The sequence below is a fragment of the Labeo rohita genome, chromosome 11, assembly GCF_022985175.1.
Source record: "Labeo rohita strain BAU-BD-2019 chromosome 11, IGBB_LRoh.1.0, whole genome shotgun sequence".
Classification (NCBI taxonomy): Eukaryota; Metazoa; Chordata; class Actinopteri; order Cypriniformes; family Cyprinidae; genus Labeo; species Labeo rohita.
In genome coordinates, this window is record NC_066879.1 from 1,213,612 (window position 1) to 1,236,333 (window position 22,722).

General features: G+C 36.3%; 1 protein-coding gene across 1 annotated transcript in view; it reads left to right on the forward strand.

Moving 5' to 3' along the window:
* The first annotated feature begins 1,400 nt into the window (after window positions 1-1,400).
* acap3b (ArfGAP with coiled-coil, ankyrin repeat and PH domains 3b) overlaps window positions 1,401-22,722 on the forward strand; it is an 80,274-nt gene continuing 58,952 nt past the window's right edge. The window contains exon 1 of the mRNA XM_051122560.1: window positions 1,401-1,628. Coding sequence (XP_050978517.1) covers window positions 1,582-1,628 — 47 coding nt within the window. The 5' untranslated portion in view covers window positions 1,401-1,581. The remainder of the gene's footprint in view (window positions 1,629-22,722) is intronic.

Sequence of the window (22,722 nt, forward strand, 5' to 3'; positions counted from 1 at the left end):
TTATTTAAATTATGATAACATTAATTATATATTCAATATTTTTTAAATATATACACTTCATATATTTATGTATTAAAATAAACATTAAAATTAAATATCTGTTGTTATTGTTAAGCACTGTGAACTACCACTAACAAAAAATAATAAATGCTGTAAAAAATGTATTGCTTATTGTTTGGTCCTATAAACTAAAGCATTAACAAATAAGAGCTTATTATTAAGGTTAAGTAAAAAAAAAAACTATAAGCTGGTGGATAAAAGACATAGACACACATGTTTGTTTCACTGTTTAAGGACACTGTATAGACTTTAATTGATTTTCTGATCAATGATTTTCACCTAATCCAACCCACAGAAACATGTACAGAACACTAGATTGAACACAAACCATCTTTTGGCAGATTTATAAGCTTTTTTAAATAGAGAGGACCTAAATGTCCTCACCTCGTGGGTTGGCAAAGTATTTCACAATATGTGACTCCACAACACCAGTCACAAGGGTCAAGGTCAGCTGAATAAATAATAAATAACCATTAATGTATGGTTTGTTAGTTTGTTAGGATATGACAATATTTGGCTGAGATACAACTATTTGAAAATGTGGAATCTGAGGGTGCATATATATATATATATATATATATATATACACACACACATATGAAGAGTTCAGATGCAAAACCAGCTAAAAGCCATCTTGGTCAAAAATTAGATAATGATACTGAGTGAATGCTCTTGACACATATTATACATCCATCAAATACTTTTTCTTCAAACTCGCTAAAATTCCAGCCTCAGCCCAATCAGAAGTACTGGTACTTACACAGAAACCTATACATCCTGATAAAAATGTGTTTTTTAAAGAAAGATGTCAGATGGATTTAGCTGGTTTTGCATCTGAACTCTTCATATATATATATATATATATATATATATATACAGTAGTCAACATTTGAAGTGGATCAAAAAAGTTCATCAAAGTTGTCCTAAGACAAAAAGAGGGTATTGAGTTTTTGATCCACTTCAAATGTTGACTACTGTATATAACCTTATATATATATATATATAACCTATATATATATATATATATATATATATAGTATATATATATATATAAAATTACGTTTTGATATATTTACACAATATCTTGATGGAACATGATCTTTACTTAATATCCTAATGATTTTTGGCATAAAAGAAAATTCGATCATTTTGACCCATACAATGTATTGTTGCCTATTTCTACAAATATAGCCGATATCACATATAAGTGAGGACGTTTGGTCCTCACAAGCATAGTCAAAACAAGTATCTCAAATATTCCAAATGCACACACAGGTTGCTACAGTACAAAAGTGGGATGCATTTTGAAGGACGCTCCCTTGTGTTCTTCTGCCGCATATTTGTTGACGGTCCCTTAACTCGCACAGCGCTGAAACCGATCCGCACAGATCTGTAGCAGTGTGTCACAGTGTCACTGTTTTACCGGGGAAAGGGATACACTCGCGTTACACATTTAGGCGCATTACAGCCACCGGCGATGCTATGCTACATTTGTAACTGAAAGACGGAATAACAGCAAAAATGACGGTGGATTTTGAGGAATGTATTAAAGATTCACCCCGATTCAGGTAAGAACACACTCATGTTCCACAGCAGACGCCTGTTTGCATGTAAACGTTCAGATTGTCTTTAAACAACACGCACATAACAGCTCATAACATCGCTGACTACTCTCGAATTAATTAGGTTTAATCGTGAAATACGAAGATCAAATGGGATGTTTGAGGTTCTGATTTATTTTACTACACGACGAGGCTTTAATCAGGTCGGGCTTTTTTGTCTGCTTCATTTGTAACAATACGGTCTTACACATGTACACACTACACAGTGAGCTGACACGGACAGCACTGTGGTACATCACAGGCGCCCGAAAATATCGTCTCGCTCGGCATCTTTCTAGGTTACGAGAGCATTCGCCGTGTTCTTGAGGGACCAGTTGAATGAATGAGGACTCTTTAAGGACGCTGATCCGCAGCCGCAGTAGCTCACTATCGCTGATTTCTTGTATAATGGTATTATAGATGTTGGTGGATCCTGTTCATCCCATTTAAATGAGATGAATCGGTCCATTCTAATGCAGCAGCAGCAGCATCACATGAAACCCAATGCAGTGATGATGTTCTGATGAATTCATGAAGGGGGGCGTTGCTGTTCTTCTCTACACGCCAAGTATCATGATTACTAATGCAGAGACACTGGGCATTTGCATGCACATGATTCATACAGTCATCTGTTACTGTAACATTAATTGTCGCTGTAATTGTAATTAGTCTGGTGTGTATGATGAATATGTGCACGTTAATAAGCTACAGGAAAAAATTCATTGATAGTCATTGATAGTCTACTTAGGCTTGTTATGGGAGATCAGAGTGCAGTCATTTAATAGTCCCTATGATTAATCATAATCGTCATTAACAGACTCAGTCTTTATAATAAATAAACTAGCTATCTATTGTTAGCAGATGTTTATTTTAGATATTAAGAGTCACAGAGAACAGAACAGACTTAAAACATTGATTCTCAACCATACGGCGTAAGCAAACTTACAGAAAGGACCTCAAGGACTTAAAATTATATGAAGCACAAACAACTACACATCTGAATATTTCTGATTTTCGTAGTCTCAACAACCATTTTCTTTCTTTAAAATATAAGGATTCTCATGTATAAATGAGGTAGCCAAATTTTAAATGTGTGATTTCTAGATTAATAAAATAGTCTAACTACATGGAGGAAAAAAAATGGTGTAAAAACATTTTTCACTTAGAATGCTAGTAAATTTCACTGAAAAATACAATAAAAATGGCACGTAACACAAAGGTAGAAATTTTTAAGTGGAAAAAATAGAGAAAATAGTATTTTACTCAATCTATACATTTTATATATAATATACATTTTTCTAGTATTCGAGTAAAATTATGATTAAAAAAAGTCATGGGGTCTTTGAATATTTATGTTATGGAGTCAAAAAGGTTGAAAGTCACTGACTTCAAGGAATAGTTCACCTGAAAGTAAAAAGGTTTGCCATTATTTACTGAGTAATTAAGTAAAATGTATTTACAAAGCACATTTAAACACATCAATGCTGAGCAAAGTGAATTACAGTGCATTCGCACATATAAAAATAATCATGAGCATAATAGCAAAAAACTAGCAAGTCAGAAAAGCCAGAGAATTAAGATGTGTTGAGTGTTTTAAAAACTGTAAATGAAGATGCTTAATTCTTAATTCTTAATTCATTCTGTTTACCCCAAAATGAGAAATTCTGAAGAATGTTCTAGCTGCTCTTTTCCATATAATTAGTAAATGGGACCTAAAGTGCTTAAAATCACATAAGAGTATCATAAAAGTAGTTCATACAACGCAATTATAAAAAAGGTCCTCAGGATTATACAATAACTCTGTGTGACTAAGAGACTGAAATATTCAAATGAGAAATGTCCAATCTGTTTGTGTAGGGTGTTTTCTATGAAACAGTTAACTCTTAGAACAAAGTTTTATGGGTTTGGTACTAAAAATAATCCCTTTTTTTATTTTGGGTGAGCTATTCCTTTGTTTTCTAGCCTGGTGTCTAATATTATGTATATGAAGGAATAACAATAAAAACTGATTCGATTTGTAGTGCTGTCATTGTTTTCAGCACAGTCAGAGTGTTGGTTTCAGTAGTTCAGTCAGCACATGTGCAGCCTTCAGCGCGGGCAGATTCACTTCAGATGAATTCTAATGAGGTGAGTCACAGCTCCTGCCGGCCGGTCGCGTGGGTTTGATTCGTCATCGTACGTGATTGTTCAGAAGGACACAGGAGATACTGGACTTGTTCTCCATCTGTTCAGCTCATCTGTTATCTTCCATGTCAAACACTATGGCATCATGAACTTCATTCTACAGCACTGGTGTCCAGTACTCCATCATGCACATAGACGTTTATCCAGCAAGCTGTCGGTGCTTTGCCCTTCTCTGCCGCTTTGTGCCTCTGAGGCATCAAGGACTTTTGAAAGGCAGGCAGCAGCAGGATCATGGAGATGTGGAGTCTGCGAGGGGTTGATGTTCTGGGCAAACATCCAGTATTCCCAGCTTCACTGGTGCTTAAGGACTAACACACTCTAGGGACCGTACAAGAAGAGCCAGAGTGTAGATTTTGGTGAAAAGTGACTGTTTATCCCCATGACCCTACATGAGACAAGCGGTTTGGAGAATGGATAGATGGATTTATCTTGTAGTAAAGTGTCAGATGCATTCCGCACATTTTTTAAGCTTATTTTAGAACACGCCACCTTTTGACACTGACATTTTTCTGACAGTCTTTTAAGCAAAAACATCATTTTAAAAAGTACTTTTTACATTCAAAGACATTCTTAGTACCCTTGTATATTGTAATGGCCTAGAAAAATTGCTTTATTCTACATTATGACTTTTCCAATACCAACACAGTATTAGAGATAAGTTGCATCCCAAATGATGCACTATACACTATGCACTCAACTGTTTAGTTTACGAGTTATATAAGGTAATTAAAAGCTGCAATTAAAGCTGTGACAGTTGAGTGCATGTCCAACATTCCATATTTCATATTTTCGGTTATTTAGGTGCATCATCAGGGTATCTAAAGTGAATTTTCAGTATAATCACAGTACTTGCACTATTTATAGTACAAAAGGGTATAGAATAGTGCATAAGTACATGATTTGGGATGCACAAATAGTATGGATTTATAGTGCATCGACGGCACTGAGGTATTTAACAGTGCTAGAACAGTCTTGTGCATTTACTTCCTGTCGTGTGAACATGCTTTCAAGTGCAACAATGGTAGGTACCGGAACAGGCCTTGGTGTGATATTCAGTTTGTGGAAATATCATGTAAACACATGCATTCTCCAGACCTGGTGGGGGCAGCAGAGAGGTTAAAGCCGAATTCGATTTAGCAAAATATATTAGCATGCAAAATGAGAAAAATGTATCTACTGAATTTAGTAGTAAAATTAAGCATGCAATGTGATGAGAATATGTAAAAATAGTATAGCATACTACTGTTTGAAGATGCTGTTATAAAATAGTAGGCAGTATACAATGTATAGTGTTTCACTTTTTGGTGGCAATCCCTCATAGGATTTAGATTTAGCTTTGCCTCTTACAGTAGAGTTACTCATTTGAAAATTTTATAACTGCAAGACAGTCAGAGGAATTTCTACATAGTTTCCTCTAAAATCACAATTTCCAGTTAGAAAGTATACAGAGAGCATCTACAGAAAAAGTCAGCTCCTTGAGGAATACTCCGTTTCACTCAAAACATGATCCTCCACTGAGTCACTCCAGCCAAAAAATGAACAGAACTAAACCGGCGCGCCCGGCGCTGTGTATGTGCACATGCTGACGGACAGCCGGCTGCTGTTGTATAACAGCGAAACTGGGACGTGGAGAGTAGGAGGCGGGAACCAAAATCATCTGCCCATTCATTCAAGCAGACTGTCAGCTTTAGGAGATGTGAAGGTGTAGACAGAGACATGTAGATTGGTTTCTACACGCTTCAACCTGCAGGCAGGATCAGGACACACCAGAGCGGAGTATTAAGGGAAATCAGGTGTGGCTGCAGTGTGTACTGCGCTCAAGAGATTATTGCATAAAGTGCAATCGGCAGATTGATATACAGGCATCTAGGTGGGACAGCATTGCATCTCGGTTGCTGTACTTGAGTTAAATGGAAAACTTCCGTCTAGGCCGTTAATGAAGTATGTTGTACAGCCATGCAGGTGTGTCATATAATTGCATTCCTGAACTCATGACATCCGCAATTTTTTGATCTGTGTATTAACAACAGCCACAACAAAAGTTTACTGATTATGGACAAGAATTTAACCACCAAGAGTAATCACTCTTCCGTCACATTTTTTTTCAGGGAATTTTCATGGGCGAAATCCATTCATTTAAAGGAATCCATGCAATCGGAATTTTGCGTGAGATCAGTAGATTTTCCCATTCAGATTTCACAACTGGCTTAAGTTGGTTACGCAGTAGTGTTGTCAAAAGTACCAACCGACCAGTTGGTGCTGAAATTTTAAAAGCATCCATTTTCCACTAACATTTGAGCGCTGTTGAGCAGATTCACTAAGTTTACGCTTAAATTTCATATTTGAAATCACCAATGAAATCTGACAACAAATGCCTCATAATTGTTGTTTCTTATGCTCCAATAGAATAAAAAAGCTTATTTTCAGGCTAGAGCAGCCAATGCGTATGCGCAGTCATGAGCGCGGGTTTGCGAATGCGGCCTGTTTTTATAGGAACCAGAGTTTCTAACGGCAGCTGCAGTGACGCGATGACTTCACTAATCAACGATTGGCTCTTTCATTTAGAAGGCGGGCTTATTCGCCATATTGGGCGTTGCACTTTCTCCCGTTCATGAGTCTAAGAGTTCACAGTCTTCCTATATATAAAGTCCTTGAGGATATGCGCTAAGAAATGTGCGCTTTGCTTGTCAGTGTTCACTTTCACCCAGTGGTATTTCATTGTTTTACCTTCCAAACGCTTCCAAACATTCTAGAAGTTTCTGTAACATTCTGAAATATTTTAGTGCTTTCTGGAACATTCCAGAACATTGTTGGGCAAGTCATAAAAAAACAGAAACCTCCTAGCGTATACTTCTGAAGATTTGGACGACTCCACTGTTTATGTTAAACTGTTGTCATTTTTATGTATGAGTAATCAAAGATTAGCTTGTATAAGCTGTCAACATATTGTTTTAGTTTTCATGAGCACTGTTATTGATGAACAGAAAGTATTCTGCATGTCAAACTTCGTAAAGAAACATTGCGAATGAAAACACTGAAAGCACTTTTTGATTATTATGATTTATAATGTTTCTTTCTTTCCCTTTATTGCTGTATATTTGCTTGTTTATTATTTAGTTGGTTAAAACACATACAACTTTTTTGATTTATTATTAACTTGTAATTATTTAGAAAAGTCACCTACTTATAAGTAATTTAATTAAAATGCACAAATAAATGTGATATTAAAGGATGTTGAATTCATAAGAATCATTTGGAATTGGATTGTGATTGGCCTAAATATTCCCACCCCTACCGTTGACCCTGTTGTCGAGTGACTCCATTGTGAGGTCTGTCTTTGTGTGTGTGTTTTCAAGAAAGCTTTGTAAGCGCAACAGCGTGTGGCAAACAGTTTTGTGCCACGGCCCTTTCACAAACTTAGAAGTGAAGTCATTCACACACCTGTCACAATACCCTGCATTCAGTCTTAACTCATGACTGCCTGCGGCCTCTTCTTTGACAATGCTGCAGAACTGCCGTGTGACGATTCCTGTCACACCTGCCTTTTACAGAAATGTGCACGTTCACACACAGTGGCCCACAAAGGTCATAGTTTTGCTCTGATGTGTGTGGCAGGTTTACAGTAAGCCTCATTACTTCCTCTGCAGATTAAAACAGAGTGGTCAAACAACAAAATCAAGTTTGTCTTAAGAAGTCAAAGAGGGTGAATTGAGTAAACCGTTCTGACAAACGTAATTCCGGCTGTTGTTACAGCCGATAGCACGCTCGGCGCTGTGTCAAAACAAGCTCAGAAGATGCCAAACAACTGATGGCTTTTGAGACAGACGCTCAAATGCTTTCACTGAGCGGCACAATGCTATATTTTCTGTTTGGTCAGTATGGTTACGGGAAACTACCACTTTTCTCTGGGAGCCTACAGTGAGAGAAACAGACAGATATGGGGTCGTGACCCTGGAGCACAGCATGTGTTTCTAATGGTTGGGCTGAGTGGAATGCATGAGAAGAATGTATGGGTTAAGATGACAAGGAACGGAACTGGAGAACATGATACGAGCGTTTTGCCATAATGCTCAAACCATCCTTTAGCACACCGCCTGCTCTTTGCTGCTCCTAAACTCAATTTTCTTTTGTAGTGGATGCATAGATAGAATACGAAGAATTGTTGTATTTTTATCAAGACAACACTTTCATTGTTTGTAATTGTTTATATGAGCAAGAAGGCATAAAAATTTTTTTGCATTTTTTTTTTAATGCAATATTTGTATGGACACACCATTATCTTCATCCCAGGCTCTAATATTGATATGCCTGTTTTCATAATCATATAACCTCATTCTATCAGAAATGTCAGCAGGATGTAATCCGTTCTCTTCAGTATCACCTTTTATGAGTGATCATTATTGTCTCCTCTTCTGTCTTATGTGTGAAGCGTAATGAGCTGATATGATTGGCTGTGACTGGCCGCCATGGCAACAGACATTTTTGGCTTGTAGGTGGTTGCCAGGCTTTTTCTGCGTGTGTTTCACAGGAGTGGCCTGCTATTCCCAATCACAGGCTAACAAACATTTTCTTAGCACATGCAAGCAACCCTTAGTGATTCGTGTTCATTGATCACTTGATTTGATTTATTTAATCCCATAATGCTGTTTCATTTGAAAGGTCAGGATAGAATAGATCACTATTAACCTGATGCATAAATCTGATTCTCTAATGTTTGAAAAGTACTCAGTGAATTGAGTTATGATTGCGTTTTGCATTCTCGCATTTGATCAGATGCTATATGTCTTGTCATAAACCCAATAATCCCAGTGGATTTGACTTGTGAAACAGGTTTTCAGACTAGGTACGCTTGCATTAGGTCAATTGTTTGACCTGGCTTAAACCCTGAACCTCATCTCATCTCTGCATGCAAAAGATCTTTGGAGAGCAATAACAGGAAGCAATATATGTAGATTCAGTCCTTAAAGCAAATAAACAAACACTGTGGGGAATTCCGGTGCGCTTGTTTTTCTAATTTCATAATGTGTACTACTTTTACATATATACGTGAATATGAGTCTGTGACATATAGAGGATTCCATGATAAATGAGAAATATTTGTAAAATTTTAATTGTAGAAATATATGGAGAAAAAAAAAAATGCCATATGCGTGTTGAATTGCACTAACAGAAAAAATAATGCATTGCATTAACAGTGCTTGCATTTTTAGGTCCTGAAATGTAACATTATTGCTTTGTGAATATTTCAATTTCAACACATTTTCATAATTAAAAATTCAATAATTCATATTCGCCTTCCAGAATTTACTTCCAAAATATTCAGTCTGTTTAAAAATACGATGTATAATATTCAACAGGCAAATAAACAACTATGTTACATTTCAGGACCTAAAAATCCTGAAAAGTCCTGGAAATGCAAGGCATTAAAATGCGAGCACTGTTAATGCATTATTTTTTGCATTATTTTGCATTATCAATGCATAATTTTTTCAGTTAGTGCTATGCAACATGCTTCTTTTGTTTCAAAGACATATGGCATTATTTTTCTTTCATAGAAATATATTAATTTAAGTTCAGTTGAAAACTAATTCCATTTGTTTAAAAAAAATAATAATGATACAAACATCATGTGGTTTAACCATTAAGTAAAACATATTTAAATGCAATATGTTGAGTATACATAATATTTTTTTCACAAAAGTTCTTATGCATGTATTTTTCCAATGAATTAGTAACTATGAATATAATTGCATTTTTGGGGGAGTTGCACCACATGACATTTTACAATCTTAGCTAAACTTGCCCTTCATAAAATGTCAAATAATCTGATGAGACTTATTGACCGTGTGACACTGTGCTGTTTTTTTCCTTCAATTTGGTTGCACCACATGACCTGAAATTGGCTAACAAGTGTTTTTCAAATATTAAATAAGCAGTAAGGTTTCATTAAAATATTTTTTGTAAGAACTAATAAAGATCATGCCAAACAATGCAAACCACATTTTCTTTTTTAAGAATTTTATTATTTAAACACTACCAGGACAGTTGTACCACCCTGACTTATGTTAGAGTATCAGAATGAATTTAATTCAGAAATTAAAAAAAAAAAAGCATGCTCATAGAATTCATTTCTGTATGAATTGATTTTAAAAAAATTTTTTAAATAAACAAATAGAAGCATCATGTCAATGACCCACGTTGACCCTCAATATTTTTGTTTCATAAAGTCACAGCACTTATTTGACAAGCCAACATTCAGGTTTCCACAGTCACTTTATCGTAAATCAGATCCAAGAGTTAGAAAGGCTTGTAATAAAGTTCAAACCCAAAGAACTGTTTTTCTAGTGAACACTGTTCCAGCGTGGCTTCAAGCACATGCTGAGAATACCAGGACGTCCTCTTTCATGTCAAAGCCATGCCAGTGCCACTGAAGAACTTCAAAGCAGCACAACAAATTGAGATGTCACTCTGATCTGCTGTGTGAAATATCTGGCACTTAGTACAAGGAATATGTGTTTATGGCATTGTAATATGATTGGTGTAATAGTCTAGAATTTTTGCAGTGTGTTTTCAGTACTTTGGCACACAACTAGCATGTCATCTAGTTTGCGTTGAGGTCTCCAAATGCAGTTTGCTGGTCATTGATCTCCACAATCAGTCCAATGTCCATCCACAAAATCAATACCTGCCTCATTCAGAATAAACATGTTAGGCAACAACCCGTTTCTCAGACTATCTACATGCTGCGTCTCGCACAACACATTTTGAAGATTAGTGAAACATGCAGACAGATTAATGTGTTTGTTCGTTGCACCACGTTTGGATTGGTTTATCTCTGTAAGGGTATCGCTGTCTGTTGATCTGGTGATGTCAGGATTTCGTTCAAGCTCAGTGAGTCAGTTAGACCTTAAAGGGATGGTTCAGATTAAAATAAATAAGATCATAATTTACTCATCCTCATGTCATTCCAGAACCGTGAGAATTTAGTTTATCTGTGGAGCACGCAAAATATATTTGTTAACGGGTTCAAAAACGGTCAAATCATTCTTTAAAATATCTTCTTTGTATTCCATTGAGGAACAAAAGAACACTGCAGAACAGAAGAAATAACCGAAACTAGAACGACCAGGTCTAGAAGACAGTGACTTCTATTATCAAGATAAAGCATATGAAGTAATTGCCTGTATCTTTTGGATCTTTAGACACAATGAAGGTGTACATTGTCGCTGCTCCGGCAGGAGACTCCTTATCCGGTCCTACACAATGCTGAAGGCATGTTTCCTTAGGCGCACATCATATGAGTGATTCATGACAGTGATATCTGTTGAAAGAAGCCTGTTAATCTTGGTCGTACACCCCGTATCTCTACTATAAAGGGCTCATTGTAGCACACATTGAATGGTATGGACAGCAAGGCATGTTTATCTGCTTAGAATTTGGGAGTTTTGATAAAATCATTGAGAATATATGCCAATTGTACTTTAAAAGAGGTGACTTAATACATTTGAACTGGTCTTAATTTGCACTGAGTGCTAAGGCCATGATGTCAAAACTGGAAGACTAAATCAACAGGGGTTCCAGTTTTCAAAAGATTTTTCAATTTATGAGTAATAGGAGGTCTGTGGTCAACACAGCTTGATGATACTTGGATGTTTTGCTCTACATTGTAAATTACACACCCACACTGAAAATGTGAATTTTGAAGCATTTTAACAAAAACTGTGGGAGTTTGTGCCGAACAACAAAACGTCCAAGTATCATCAAGTGATGTTTGTTTCGCTCATGAGTTGAAAACCCCATTATATAAACCTTGAGGGAAGAGAATCCCGAGGGAACCCATGATGAATTCGTCCTTCAGGTTTTGACGTCATGGCTGCAGCACTCAACTGTCGTTCACATTGAGCAGCTCATGGACTTTATTAAGGAAATGAAATGAGGTTGCTTTCTCAGTTAAGGTCATAACTGAGTGCAAAGGTCTGATATTGATGTGTTTGTCAGTGGATTTCACATTTCTTATAGGGAATCTGTTAGACTCTGTCACAATGATTTCCTAAGCTCTTCAGGTTTTTCTCGTTCACACTTACGTAACGTAGCGCCACAACTTCAGTGCATGCTTGATGAAATCTAATGGGTCATCTTCTAACATCATAAATGACAATTGGGATTCTTATTGACTTAATGGATACTAGAGATATATCAGCCTTTGAATAGAGAAAACAGATTTAAAAATGATTTTTAAAAACACTAATGTTAAATGTAATCCTTAGCAAATCTTAAAATGAACCTTTAGCCTTTAAAAACAATAGTTTTTTAGTATTTATTTATTTGGACATTTTTTTTTAAATATTGGCGGCTCAGTTATCAACCACAGCATGAACATAATTACCAGCTTAATATTGCAGCATCCCTAACTCTAACATTGCCTGTCATTATAGGATTACAAAAATTGCTTGTGTTTAAAGTCAACATCAGTGCCATTACTTTAAATGAAAAAGAATTAGAATCTTTCATCAAAATATAATAATATATAAATATAATATTCATATTGAAACCACTTTTCACCATCCAGTCAGTTCCTGGTGGATAAAATTAAGCCCTGTCATGCATTTGTTTTTTATTGAATGCGCTCTGTCAGGAATAAATCACATTACTAAAGTAAAATATGCATATTGCCTAGGGTTGCACGATTATGATAAAAATCATAATTGTCGATTATTCCCTTCAAACTGTAATTGCAATTATTAATTACGATATCACAATTTACATTGCATGATGTTTTGAATAGCTTTATACCATTGTTTGAAGCAGCTGCATGCCACATTTTTATATATAGTTTCTTTAAACTTTAAATATATAAAAATTAAAAATGTAAAAATTATAACAATGAGAAAAAAACGCTTAAGACACACACCCACACATCTTAAGAAGTGGATTTTTTTTGTAATTGTGCCTTTGAACGATTACATATTTTTGGCATCTGTAATTGTAACCACGATTAGAAATTTGATTACTTGTGCAGCCCTAATGTTGCCTATTCCTGGAGTGCTGTTAGTGGCATTAAAGCTGTTGGAGAATTACAGTCTAACACAGGATCTGCTTAAAGGTTTATGCATTTCTGAATGTACTCTAAAGTTTTACAAGGCTGGGTCATCAGGCTGCTTATTTCCCACAAACCAACGACAGAAGTACACATAATAGCTTTGTTTAATGGGTTATCTGTCCCATGAGAATCCTGGAAGTACTAGGTTTTGAGTGTCCTGTTTGTGGACAGGAGGAATCTGGACGCCTGCTTTGTATCAAATTTGAAGATGGGCTGTGATGATAATGCACTGATGTTTGTGTCTGGATTTTGCTCAATTTTTGCAGCTCTTGCCAGTTACTTGACTGTTGCTTCTGCTCTGTTTCCTTTAAACTTCTGACAGATTCATTTCTGGGTCACTGGATTGTGTCCCTCTTATGAAAACATGTTTGTGTACACAACCTCTGATCACTTCCCAGATCAAGCCCTCTGCTCATCCTGCGTCTGGGGATCTTTGCTTTGTGCAAATGTCTCCAGATGCTCCATGATCCTGTGTGAATGATACTGAACAATAATTTCATTTCACATCCTTCTGCTTCCTTTTTTTCAAACGTTATAGTTAAGCATCACTACAACTTTTGCTTGTTCTTCAGGTTAACTTTAGGTTTACCAAACATTTAAACACAAGTATAAATATAACTCTGAGTACTGCCCCATGTTCTTTCAGATGTCATTCCAAACCTGTATGAATTTCTTTATTCTTCATTTCTATTATAAACAGCACAAAAGATGATGTTTTGAAGAATATGGGTAACCAAACAGTTGACGGTAGCCATTGACTTCATTAGTGTGGGGGGAAAAAACTATGGAAGCCAAAGGGGACTATTAATTTTTGGGTGAACTGTCCCTTTAATTACTAAAACTGAAATAAAACAAATTAAAACAAAAAAAAAAGTAAAACTCATAAAACTAGTCAAGTTGAAATAAAAATAAGACTAAATAGAAATATTTAAAAGAAACAGAAAAAAAGTTTGTAATGTAACAAAATGACTTCCATAATAAAATACATACCATAATAATATCTAATAAATAATACTGAAATAACCCCGCAACCTGACCTCTACAGCAAGGTGTTATCTTTTAAGCAAAAATTCATCCTTTACTGTAAAATGAATGCTGCATTATACAGAAAAGCAGCCATATGAAAAATGACTTTACACTTTCAGGACTTCAAAGCCAAACAACTGGTTTTGCTTGTCATGTCGTTCCCAGTGCTGTTCTTTAACATTCCAAACCTCTGTTACACATGAAAACATGTGCTGCTGTTTAAAGCAAACCAATACTGTCTGCAGCTCTCACATTATTGATCTCTGTTGTGCTTGCCCACAAATGATTCACTGAAATATAGCAGAAAAAAAGTGACACTGTCATGTAGACACGTCTGAGGCAATTTTGAGACTTTTTACACTCCAGAATGTTGTGTTTGAGCACGTTAAAATAAGTATATTTCAAGATCTCAAGCAGATGTAGTACTGAGCAATCTTTCAGTCTTGTGTCTATGTATTGTTTTGTATAGATACAGTTATATTTTATATTGTGCATCTGAAGCGCTAACGATGAGAGGGTCTGTGGTGTCATTTCAGAACCTGGGTGTGTTTAGATGTTTTTAAATGCGAAAAAAGTGAACTACAAGATTCCATGACTATGATGTAAGTGTGATTTGTAATGTTTTTCCACCCATGATCAGTTTCATTATCTTCAAATAACAGCGCTTTCACTAATAATATCAGTAAGTGATGATGGTTGGTTGTGGTTACTGGCCCACACATGTATTTAAGCGCCATTTGTGTTTTTCTCAGCGATGCTGCGTGCAGTGATTGACAGGCTGTCTGTTAGACTTCTATTAATGATTCAAAAGATGTCCTTCGGCTGTTGGCTGCCAAAGCTGTTTTTGTGCTTAAAAGAGTGATTTATAGTTTCTCTGTCAACTTCAGTATTGGGTCATTCCATGTCCAATTCCATGACACTTTCCTGACTTAAATGTTTGATTTTGCCAGTATTTTTTTCTATAGAAAGCTAAAATATTAAATGTCTTGAATGAATATTTATTCAGTAATCCAGCGTTTTGTAGAGTGGGACCAAAATGACAGTTTTCACTTGAGAGCTGGAGCCAAATTACAGGAGGTGAAAAACTTGAGAAAGCACTTTTTTGGCCTTTTCGCACTTGATATAGTTAATGCTGGGTTATTCTAAACTTAGAGTAAACAGAATCAGGGTATAAAGCACTGCTAACCTCGCTTTTAAATTACAAGTCGTTGCTTTGGAATTACAAGGCACGTTTTTGTCAATTTAGTTATTCACATATTCTTATTCTGTGACAACTTATTTACATTGTGATGTTTCTTTTGTAAGCTCAGGGCCGTAGTGATAAAATTATATTTTATATATATAAATTTATATATACAAATTATAAAATAAATCACAAATTATAATGGCATTCGTTATAAACAACATATAAAAGTCCAACCAAAACAAATTTAAAGAGAAACTGGAAATGCACCAATACATCTCTCATTCTGCACGAATACAGATATTTCCCACAAGAGGCTCCGGCGCAATCGCATACATTTTTTTTCCCTATAGTAGCGGAAACAACTTACTATGTCATTTTTGGTCGTGTAGATAAGAATAAGACATTATTCGGAGTCATCAGGGAGTTAATTACAACGAAGCACTTCAACGAGACTTTGCTCAAGCATTTTAGAATGACAAAACTAGCATTTCAGATGCTGTGCAAAGAGATCAGTTCGTTGGTTAGTCCAGTTATGCTGTCCCATCACAAAGTTACATGTATTTTTTAATACGCATTAAAGGGGTCATCGGATGCCCATTTTCCACAAGTTGATATGATTCTTTAGGGTCTTAAAGAAAAGTCTCTAATATACTTTGATTAAAAATTCTCCGTGGTAGTGTAAAACAACACCCTTTTTACCTTGTCAAAATCAGCTCTGCAAAAATCATCCCATTCTGGTCGAGGCTGCTTTAAATGCAAATGAGCTCTGCTCACCCCGCCCCTCTCTTCTCTCTGTGGAGTGACGAGCCTGTTTACTTCAGCCGCACTTAGCCGCTAAACTTGCTAACTAGCACGTTATTAGGAAAGGCGATCGCAAAGATTCATAAAAAAGCCTTATACTCACGTCTGCTGTAAGTGAAGTTGGATCACGAATGATTTGCGTGAACATAGACGGATATATGTAGATCGGGAGGCGCATTCCCTTCACAAACAAACGTAATCCACCGCATCTTCAGCGGCTCAGATGTCGGGAGTAAATGACGACCACTATGTTCATTATTACATCCAGCAAAACAACACCTCAATCACTCATTCAGAGATATTCTTGCCTATTTAAATCCCTGCTCCGACATCCAAACAAAGAGGTCGGACTGTGACAGCTGGTCTGAGGTAAGACGCTCATGTCAATCAACTATTGTGGGAGTGTCCTCTGTCATGTGACGCCACAACGACAGGCATCTGAGAACGGCTCGATTTGAAAAAGGGGATATTATTTTTACAGATCAATTAAAAACCACTGCATGGATTTTTATCATTATAGGGTAGATTTGTACATACACTGACAACACACATTAATGTTCAAACAACATGAAAAAGTGAACTTAGCATCCGATGACCCCTTTAAGGTGTTTCCATCGTAGTTTATGCACGTTTTCTTACCGGATAAGAATTTTAACCACATAGTTGAGCACTTACGTTTTTTACATGTTTTTTTTAGAATTGCACATCTTGGCGTTTCCATCCAGCGTTTTTGTGCATGGTGATTAGTGGTTGTTTGAGCTAAATGATTTGTTTGGCAATATTTAATGCTAAATCAGTACAATGAATGTTTTTTTATTCTCAATAGTAAATTGGCTTGTGATCATATGCAGGGCAGCCTGTCGAGTCATTTGGGGGGCTCCGCCCCCCAGTGCCCCCTCTTGGCGACGGGCCTGTGTAAGCTGTGTACATTTTGGGCCTTTTTTTAAGAAAACAAAAAGGGTCTACAGAAGTCTATGGAACCCTAGAACTTAGCTCAATATCTCAAAACTGCTCAGGATTCAGGTAGAACCTTATAATTCCAAAACGATGAAGTGTGAAATGCACCTTTACCAGGGTTAAAAGCAAGGTTTAGAACATTAATAGCTCCAGGTTATTAAAAAAAGACCTTTCCTTTTTCATCCAGAGCTTGCATGCATTAAACTCAAAAAGTATTTCCACTGAATCATTTTGCCATTTGAAAAACTGGAACCGCATCTTGTGTGGTCAAAGCTCATCATCACTACATTCTTGAACAAGGCCTTAACCAGGATGTTTCTGGAAGATTGTCGTGAGCGTGTACTGTAAGTTGCTTTGAATGAAAGTATTTGTCTGCAGCTTGTACATTTACTTTGTCGTTATTTTAGGAAATGGAATATTGAATGTAATTCGTTATGAATCTCAATGTCAGTGTGTTTGGTGCAGACAGATTATAGTAGGCTTTGAAATCGTGCAAATTAAGTAATGTAAATGCCATTGGAATTTCTGTGTAATCCGGCTGCATACTCCACAGATGACTTGCACAGACCTCGCAAGAACGTTAAACACAGTATGAACCTCCACTGTGGGAATTTCACAAGACCAAAAGGATGTAAAGCTGCGCAATAGTCGCACATTTTCCAGAGCTTCCATAACTGACAGTTCGAGACAACGTGCTTTAAGAGCCGGTCCTGGCGGAGCCAACAGTGGAAAATCAGAACAGCTGAAACGCTGTCGTTCTTCTAATGGATGGTCTCGCAGGTGGGAAGGAAGTACACGCTCAATATACTGCATGCTTGCTGTGCTCTGGAGCCCCAGTTGCAGAACCAGCTCACGTGTCCTTAGAGAGACTGGACTGAACCCGGTAACGGCGGACGACACAGCTTGATTATATGTTGACCTTGGACAGAGACAGAGACAGAGAAAGTGAGTGTATTTGTTAAGGAAAGGATTGAGAAACTAAAGTGAGAACTGGCGGTTGGAATTTTGCAGTAAATCTTCTCAAGTATTTAAACATTTTTATAACATTTTATGTTTTCCCCGAAGTCCACTTAATGGTCGTCAAGGTTTCTTGTACCAGAAACAGTCATAATTTAGTTTTGACTCAATCACATGTCACCTTTTCTTCTTCTTTTTTAAATAAAAAAAAAATGATTTAAAAATCCATCATCACCTTCTACAATTAATATATTTTTAGCTTGGCATAATCTTATATTTATTATATCAATTAAAAGTTTTTCTCCCAAATTAAAGTCACATGGTCAAACCAAAATACAGAAAATAATGCAAAGCATAAAATAATGAGAGATAGAAATAGAGATGCCCACTGACTGTGCATCAAGATAATTTAACATTTTTGACAAGACATGCTTTAATACAGGCTGTAAATGTCATGTGGTGCAACTCCCCCAAATCTTAATGCCATTTATGAATTAATAAATAAAAGCTTGAAAAATCTTGAAAAATATATTTAAAACTTCTTGAAAATAATAATTAGAGTGTGTGCACCCACATGCATTCAAGATTTTTGTCAGATGGTATAAAAGCTCTCCAAAACCATATGAAGCCATCGTGAGTATATGGAGTATATTTTTAAGAACTCGGTACGTTTTAAACTAGATTTCTGTTTTGCCTTTTCTATCATGGCTACTTTTACATTTCTTTGACCCTTTAATGAACAGGCTGGTTTGCTACTGTACCTTTAAGACATTTTTATATTGAAGTGGCCTCTTATGATTGACTAATCTAATCTTAGTTGCTAAATGCTGATTTTAATATGTAAACATGAACTATCATTTCTTACTCCTCTCATGGTTCTGAGGATAATATATGCTGAGTATAGAGAAAAAAATAGAAGACATACTGAATAACATGACATTGAAAATAATTTAAACAGACTTGATGTATAAGAGAGCATCTGATGTTTACTTGGCTTTAGTCCTCAAATACACAAACAGATTTTGACACGTATTTTCCCTATAGCTGCTAACGCACTGTTGTCCTGACCCTGCCGTACAACATACGCAGACATACATGTGCATCACAGTCACGCACATACACACTTTCATGTCAGGTTTACATCTTCTCGCAGAAACGCCAGACCACCCTCGGAGTTTATATAAACCTTCACGAAAACAGAGTGAACACACTCCAACTTCTCCTTTAGTCTGTGGCTCACTTTCTAGCTAGCATCCTTACAGCATTTCCATGTGTAGAGTGCGTTAGCTGAACCAATACAGCTCAATTTTATATTCACATTTAATGTGAATTGCTTTACTCCATATGACACAAAATGTGACCTTGAATTAAATGCATGGCAAAATAAAAAAAACCCCTGACCTTCTGATGCCCTTCAGAGTTAACATCTTTGTTGTTGGACTGCAGTGTACTACAGTATGTGTTCCCACATTCTCCTTGTGTAGTTGTGTCCGGTCACTATCCATAGGCTAGTTTTCTGCAGAAAAATGTTTTCATAGCTAAATTAGGGTTTCGTGTGAACACAGCTGTGTTATGAAGTCCTTCACTTGGCCTGAGCAGAACTGAAGAAGAAATACATCACTGCCAACACTATTTGGGTTGATTCAAAAACAAACCACCTGTTCTCACTTTTGATGAACTGTATATTGTCCAGGCAAATGAATCTCACAATATTTGTGCATTTTTTGGCATGAGCCCCAAAATCTACTAATAGCCTTGCCAAAGGATACTTTTGTATATTTGTGTGTAAAATCTGCTTTTAATTGTGTACAATATCTATTTAATTTCAGAATTTCCATGCATGTTTAATTTGAACTACATCGCTTTAGTACCATGTAAAAAAAAAAATGTTTTGAGAATAAAGTAGAAATTATGAAAAAAAAGTCAGCAATATGAGATATTAACTTTATTCAAGCAATATACTACTTTATTCTCAAAATATTACAACTTCTATCTAGTACCGCAGTGTTTATTCTCACAATTTTTACGTCATTTTTAAAATACTACAATTTTAATCTTACAATGCTACAACTTTAATCTCAGGTTGCAGTGACTTTATTCTCAGATTTTTTTTATTTATTTTTTAAAATACTTTAATCTCATAATATATATATTAATGACTCATCTCATTTAAAAAAAAAAAAAAGATTCATAGACCATCTGTGAAAAGCTTAAAAATTATGAAATAAAACGTCACTTCAAAAACATGGAATTCCTAGGATGAGCGATGGTCCAATTCATTTTCTCCAGAGATTTAAAAAAAATATATATCATTTTTTTAAAAAGGATTTGAAGTCTTAGACCAAACCATACAGCTCTGAGACGAATCCTGACTTTTCAACCCCTAGTGAAAAATAAATATACTAAAAAGTATTTAAAATACATTTATTTCATGCTAAGTATACTACAAATACATTTACATATTATGTGCTCCATAAAAATACCCTGCAATTGAACCTTTAGTATACTAGACTGGTATATTTAAAGTCTGGTAAATTGGAACAACTAATTTTGTACTTAATGCACTTTGATGATGCGGAAGTAGAAGTATATTTGATTGTGCTAAAGTGGAACTATTACAAGTATACTTTAGGTACACTTTAAATATTTTGCATTTAAAAACCAATATAATCCTCATCAACAGTGACATTAAAACATGTTTTAAGCTTAATATTAAGAAATGTGCACTATGCACAAGTAGCACTCCAAATAAAGTTTAATTACAGTTTTTATATCAGTATGTCTCAAGTCTCAGTAGACATGAACTATATTTAATACTATACTTAAAACTACACTATACTTAAATAAAATAAATGCATTTTAAAATCTGTTAATTTTTTAATGGGGAACATTTTATTTGAGGGATAACGCCAAGGGATTCATATACAATATACAAGAGACTGATTTGTTTGTCGTTTGCTATGCTTTATTGAAGTGAGGCAGTCTATGAACAGGTTTGGGTTATAAAATGTGTTTGAAAAGCCCATATTGGTGATTCTCTGTCTAGATGATTTCTCTGGTTGCGTCTGTTGGACAGTGCTTAAGATTGCTTCCTCTCGGGGCAGCTCTCCCTGCGAGAAGCAACGTGTCAAGGCTTATCCGTCTGCTCTGGGTCCCAGTGCCAAACACAACACCCCGCTAAGAAAATTAGTCTCTCGCTCCAGAGTTCTGGCACTGTCCAGTCAGAAAAGTTACTCGCTGGCCAGTGCTTCTCTCTGAACTTCCTGTGAGTTGTCCGTCTATCCCCAGAGAGCCATCCAATGCTGCGTCTGTTGCCAATGGGCTGAAACTAATGTTTGGTCTTGTTTGTGGAGGAATGGTTCTTCAGGAAAAGAAGCTGATAAAGGCTCTTTTCTCATTTTTTAGACGGGATATGTCTTCCCAAGCTCAGATCAGTCGCTGTTTCTCAGAATTAAGACTGAGATGTGCGCATTCTTTACGGCCGGGTAATGTGCTCATCTCTGCTGCTTGGCTGCAGGGCAGGAATGTGTTGTGTTGAACGTTTACCTGAAATAAGAAGGAACGCGTAAAACTGTTTTTTCTTAAATGGACTACTAAGATTTCCTCACCCTCAGGCCGTCCAAGATGTGATGAGTTTGCTTCTTGATCAGATTTGTAGAAATGTGTCATTCAGTCACTAGCTCACCAATGGATCCTCTGCGGTGAATGGGTGCTGTCAGAATGAGAGTCCAAACAGCTGATAAAAACATCACAGTCTGCAGTAATCCACACCACTCCAGTCCATCAATCTGTTTCAAACATTTCAAACAGTCCCAAAGTTGCCAAACTGTTCTAGAAGTTAACTTGTTTCTGGAAGTTTTATATGACTAATCCCAAGAAAGGAGGGTTGTTGTAGAATTGATCATCTATAGGCGGTGATGCCAAGGAATTCTGCACCCAAATGGCAAAACCATACTGCATCTGGCTTTGTTATGAAATGTTGATGTGCTTTTTTACAAACATTGTGTCCTATGGTAATTTAAGCGTTGTGGTTAATGACCGTATGCTACTGGATTGCTTTGAGCACAGGGATTTTTTTTTTTAGTTCTAGATACTTTTCAGTCTCCCTTTCTGAGATATTTGAGGTTTCTGGAGAGAAGTCAAACCACAGTCGTTCTGGCATGACTTTGAATTGTCTGGCTGGTGAACATGCTGCATGGGTGGGCCTGAGTACTCGTAGGCTTCCATGCATTCTGACGCCATGTCGATCTGTCGCTCGTATTGTTAAGCATCATAAATTGCGTCGAAAGTACATTTATGACTTATGATCAGGTGTAATTATTGGTTTGTGGTGCTCCACATCAGCAGAACTAAAGCAAGCAATTGAACATAAGATTGCATATGGAGTTTAAAGTGGCTAGAAAGCTTCTACCGAAGTTGAGGCTCCATCAGATATGATATGACACGTTAATGTTTTCAGTGGCAAGAAACATGCCTGGTTTTTCAGTTTGATCTCACTTAGTCCCAGACTATGGTTGCTGAAACAAGCCAGGAAAAACACCATTTCCCAACATCCTCTTAAAAAGCGATTCCCGTGTAAGGCAGTAGCCGGTACAGGAGCAACTTGATTATTCACCCTGCAGATGAGGCCGTGATGAGTTGAGCCTTCAGCACTTCTTTGTAATTCCTCGCGATGACCGCAGGTTGTGAGTACAAGGTTTGTTAAGGCGATTGAAGTTATTTCAAAGAAACCACAAGCAGTTTGGCAAATTAATACTTATTAATATTTGTTAATAATAATTTTTATAAACTTTAGTGCCATATCAAAGTCATGTGGTGCAACCAACAAAGTCATTTGGTCCAACCAAAAT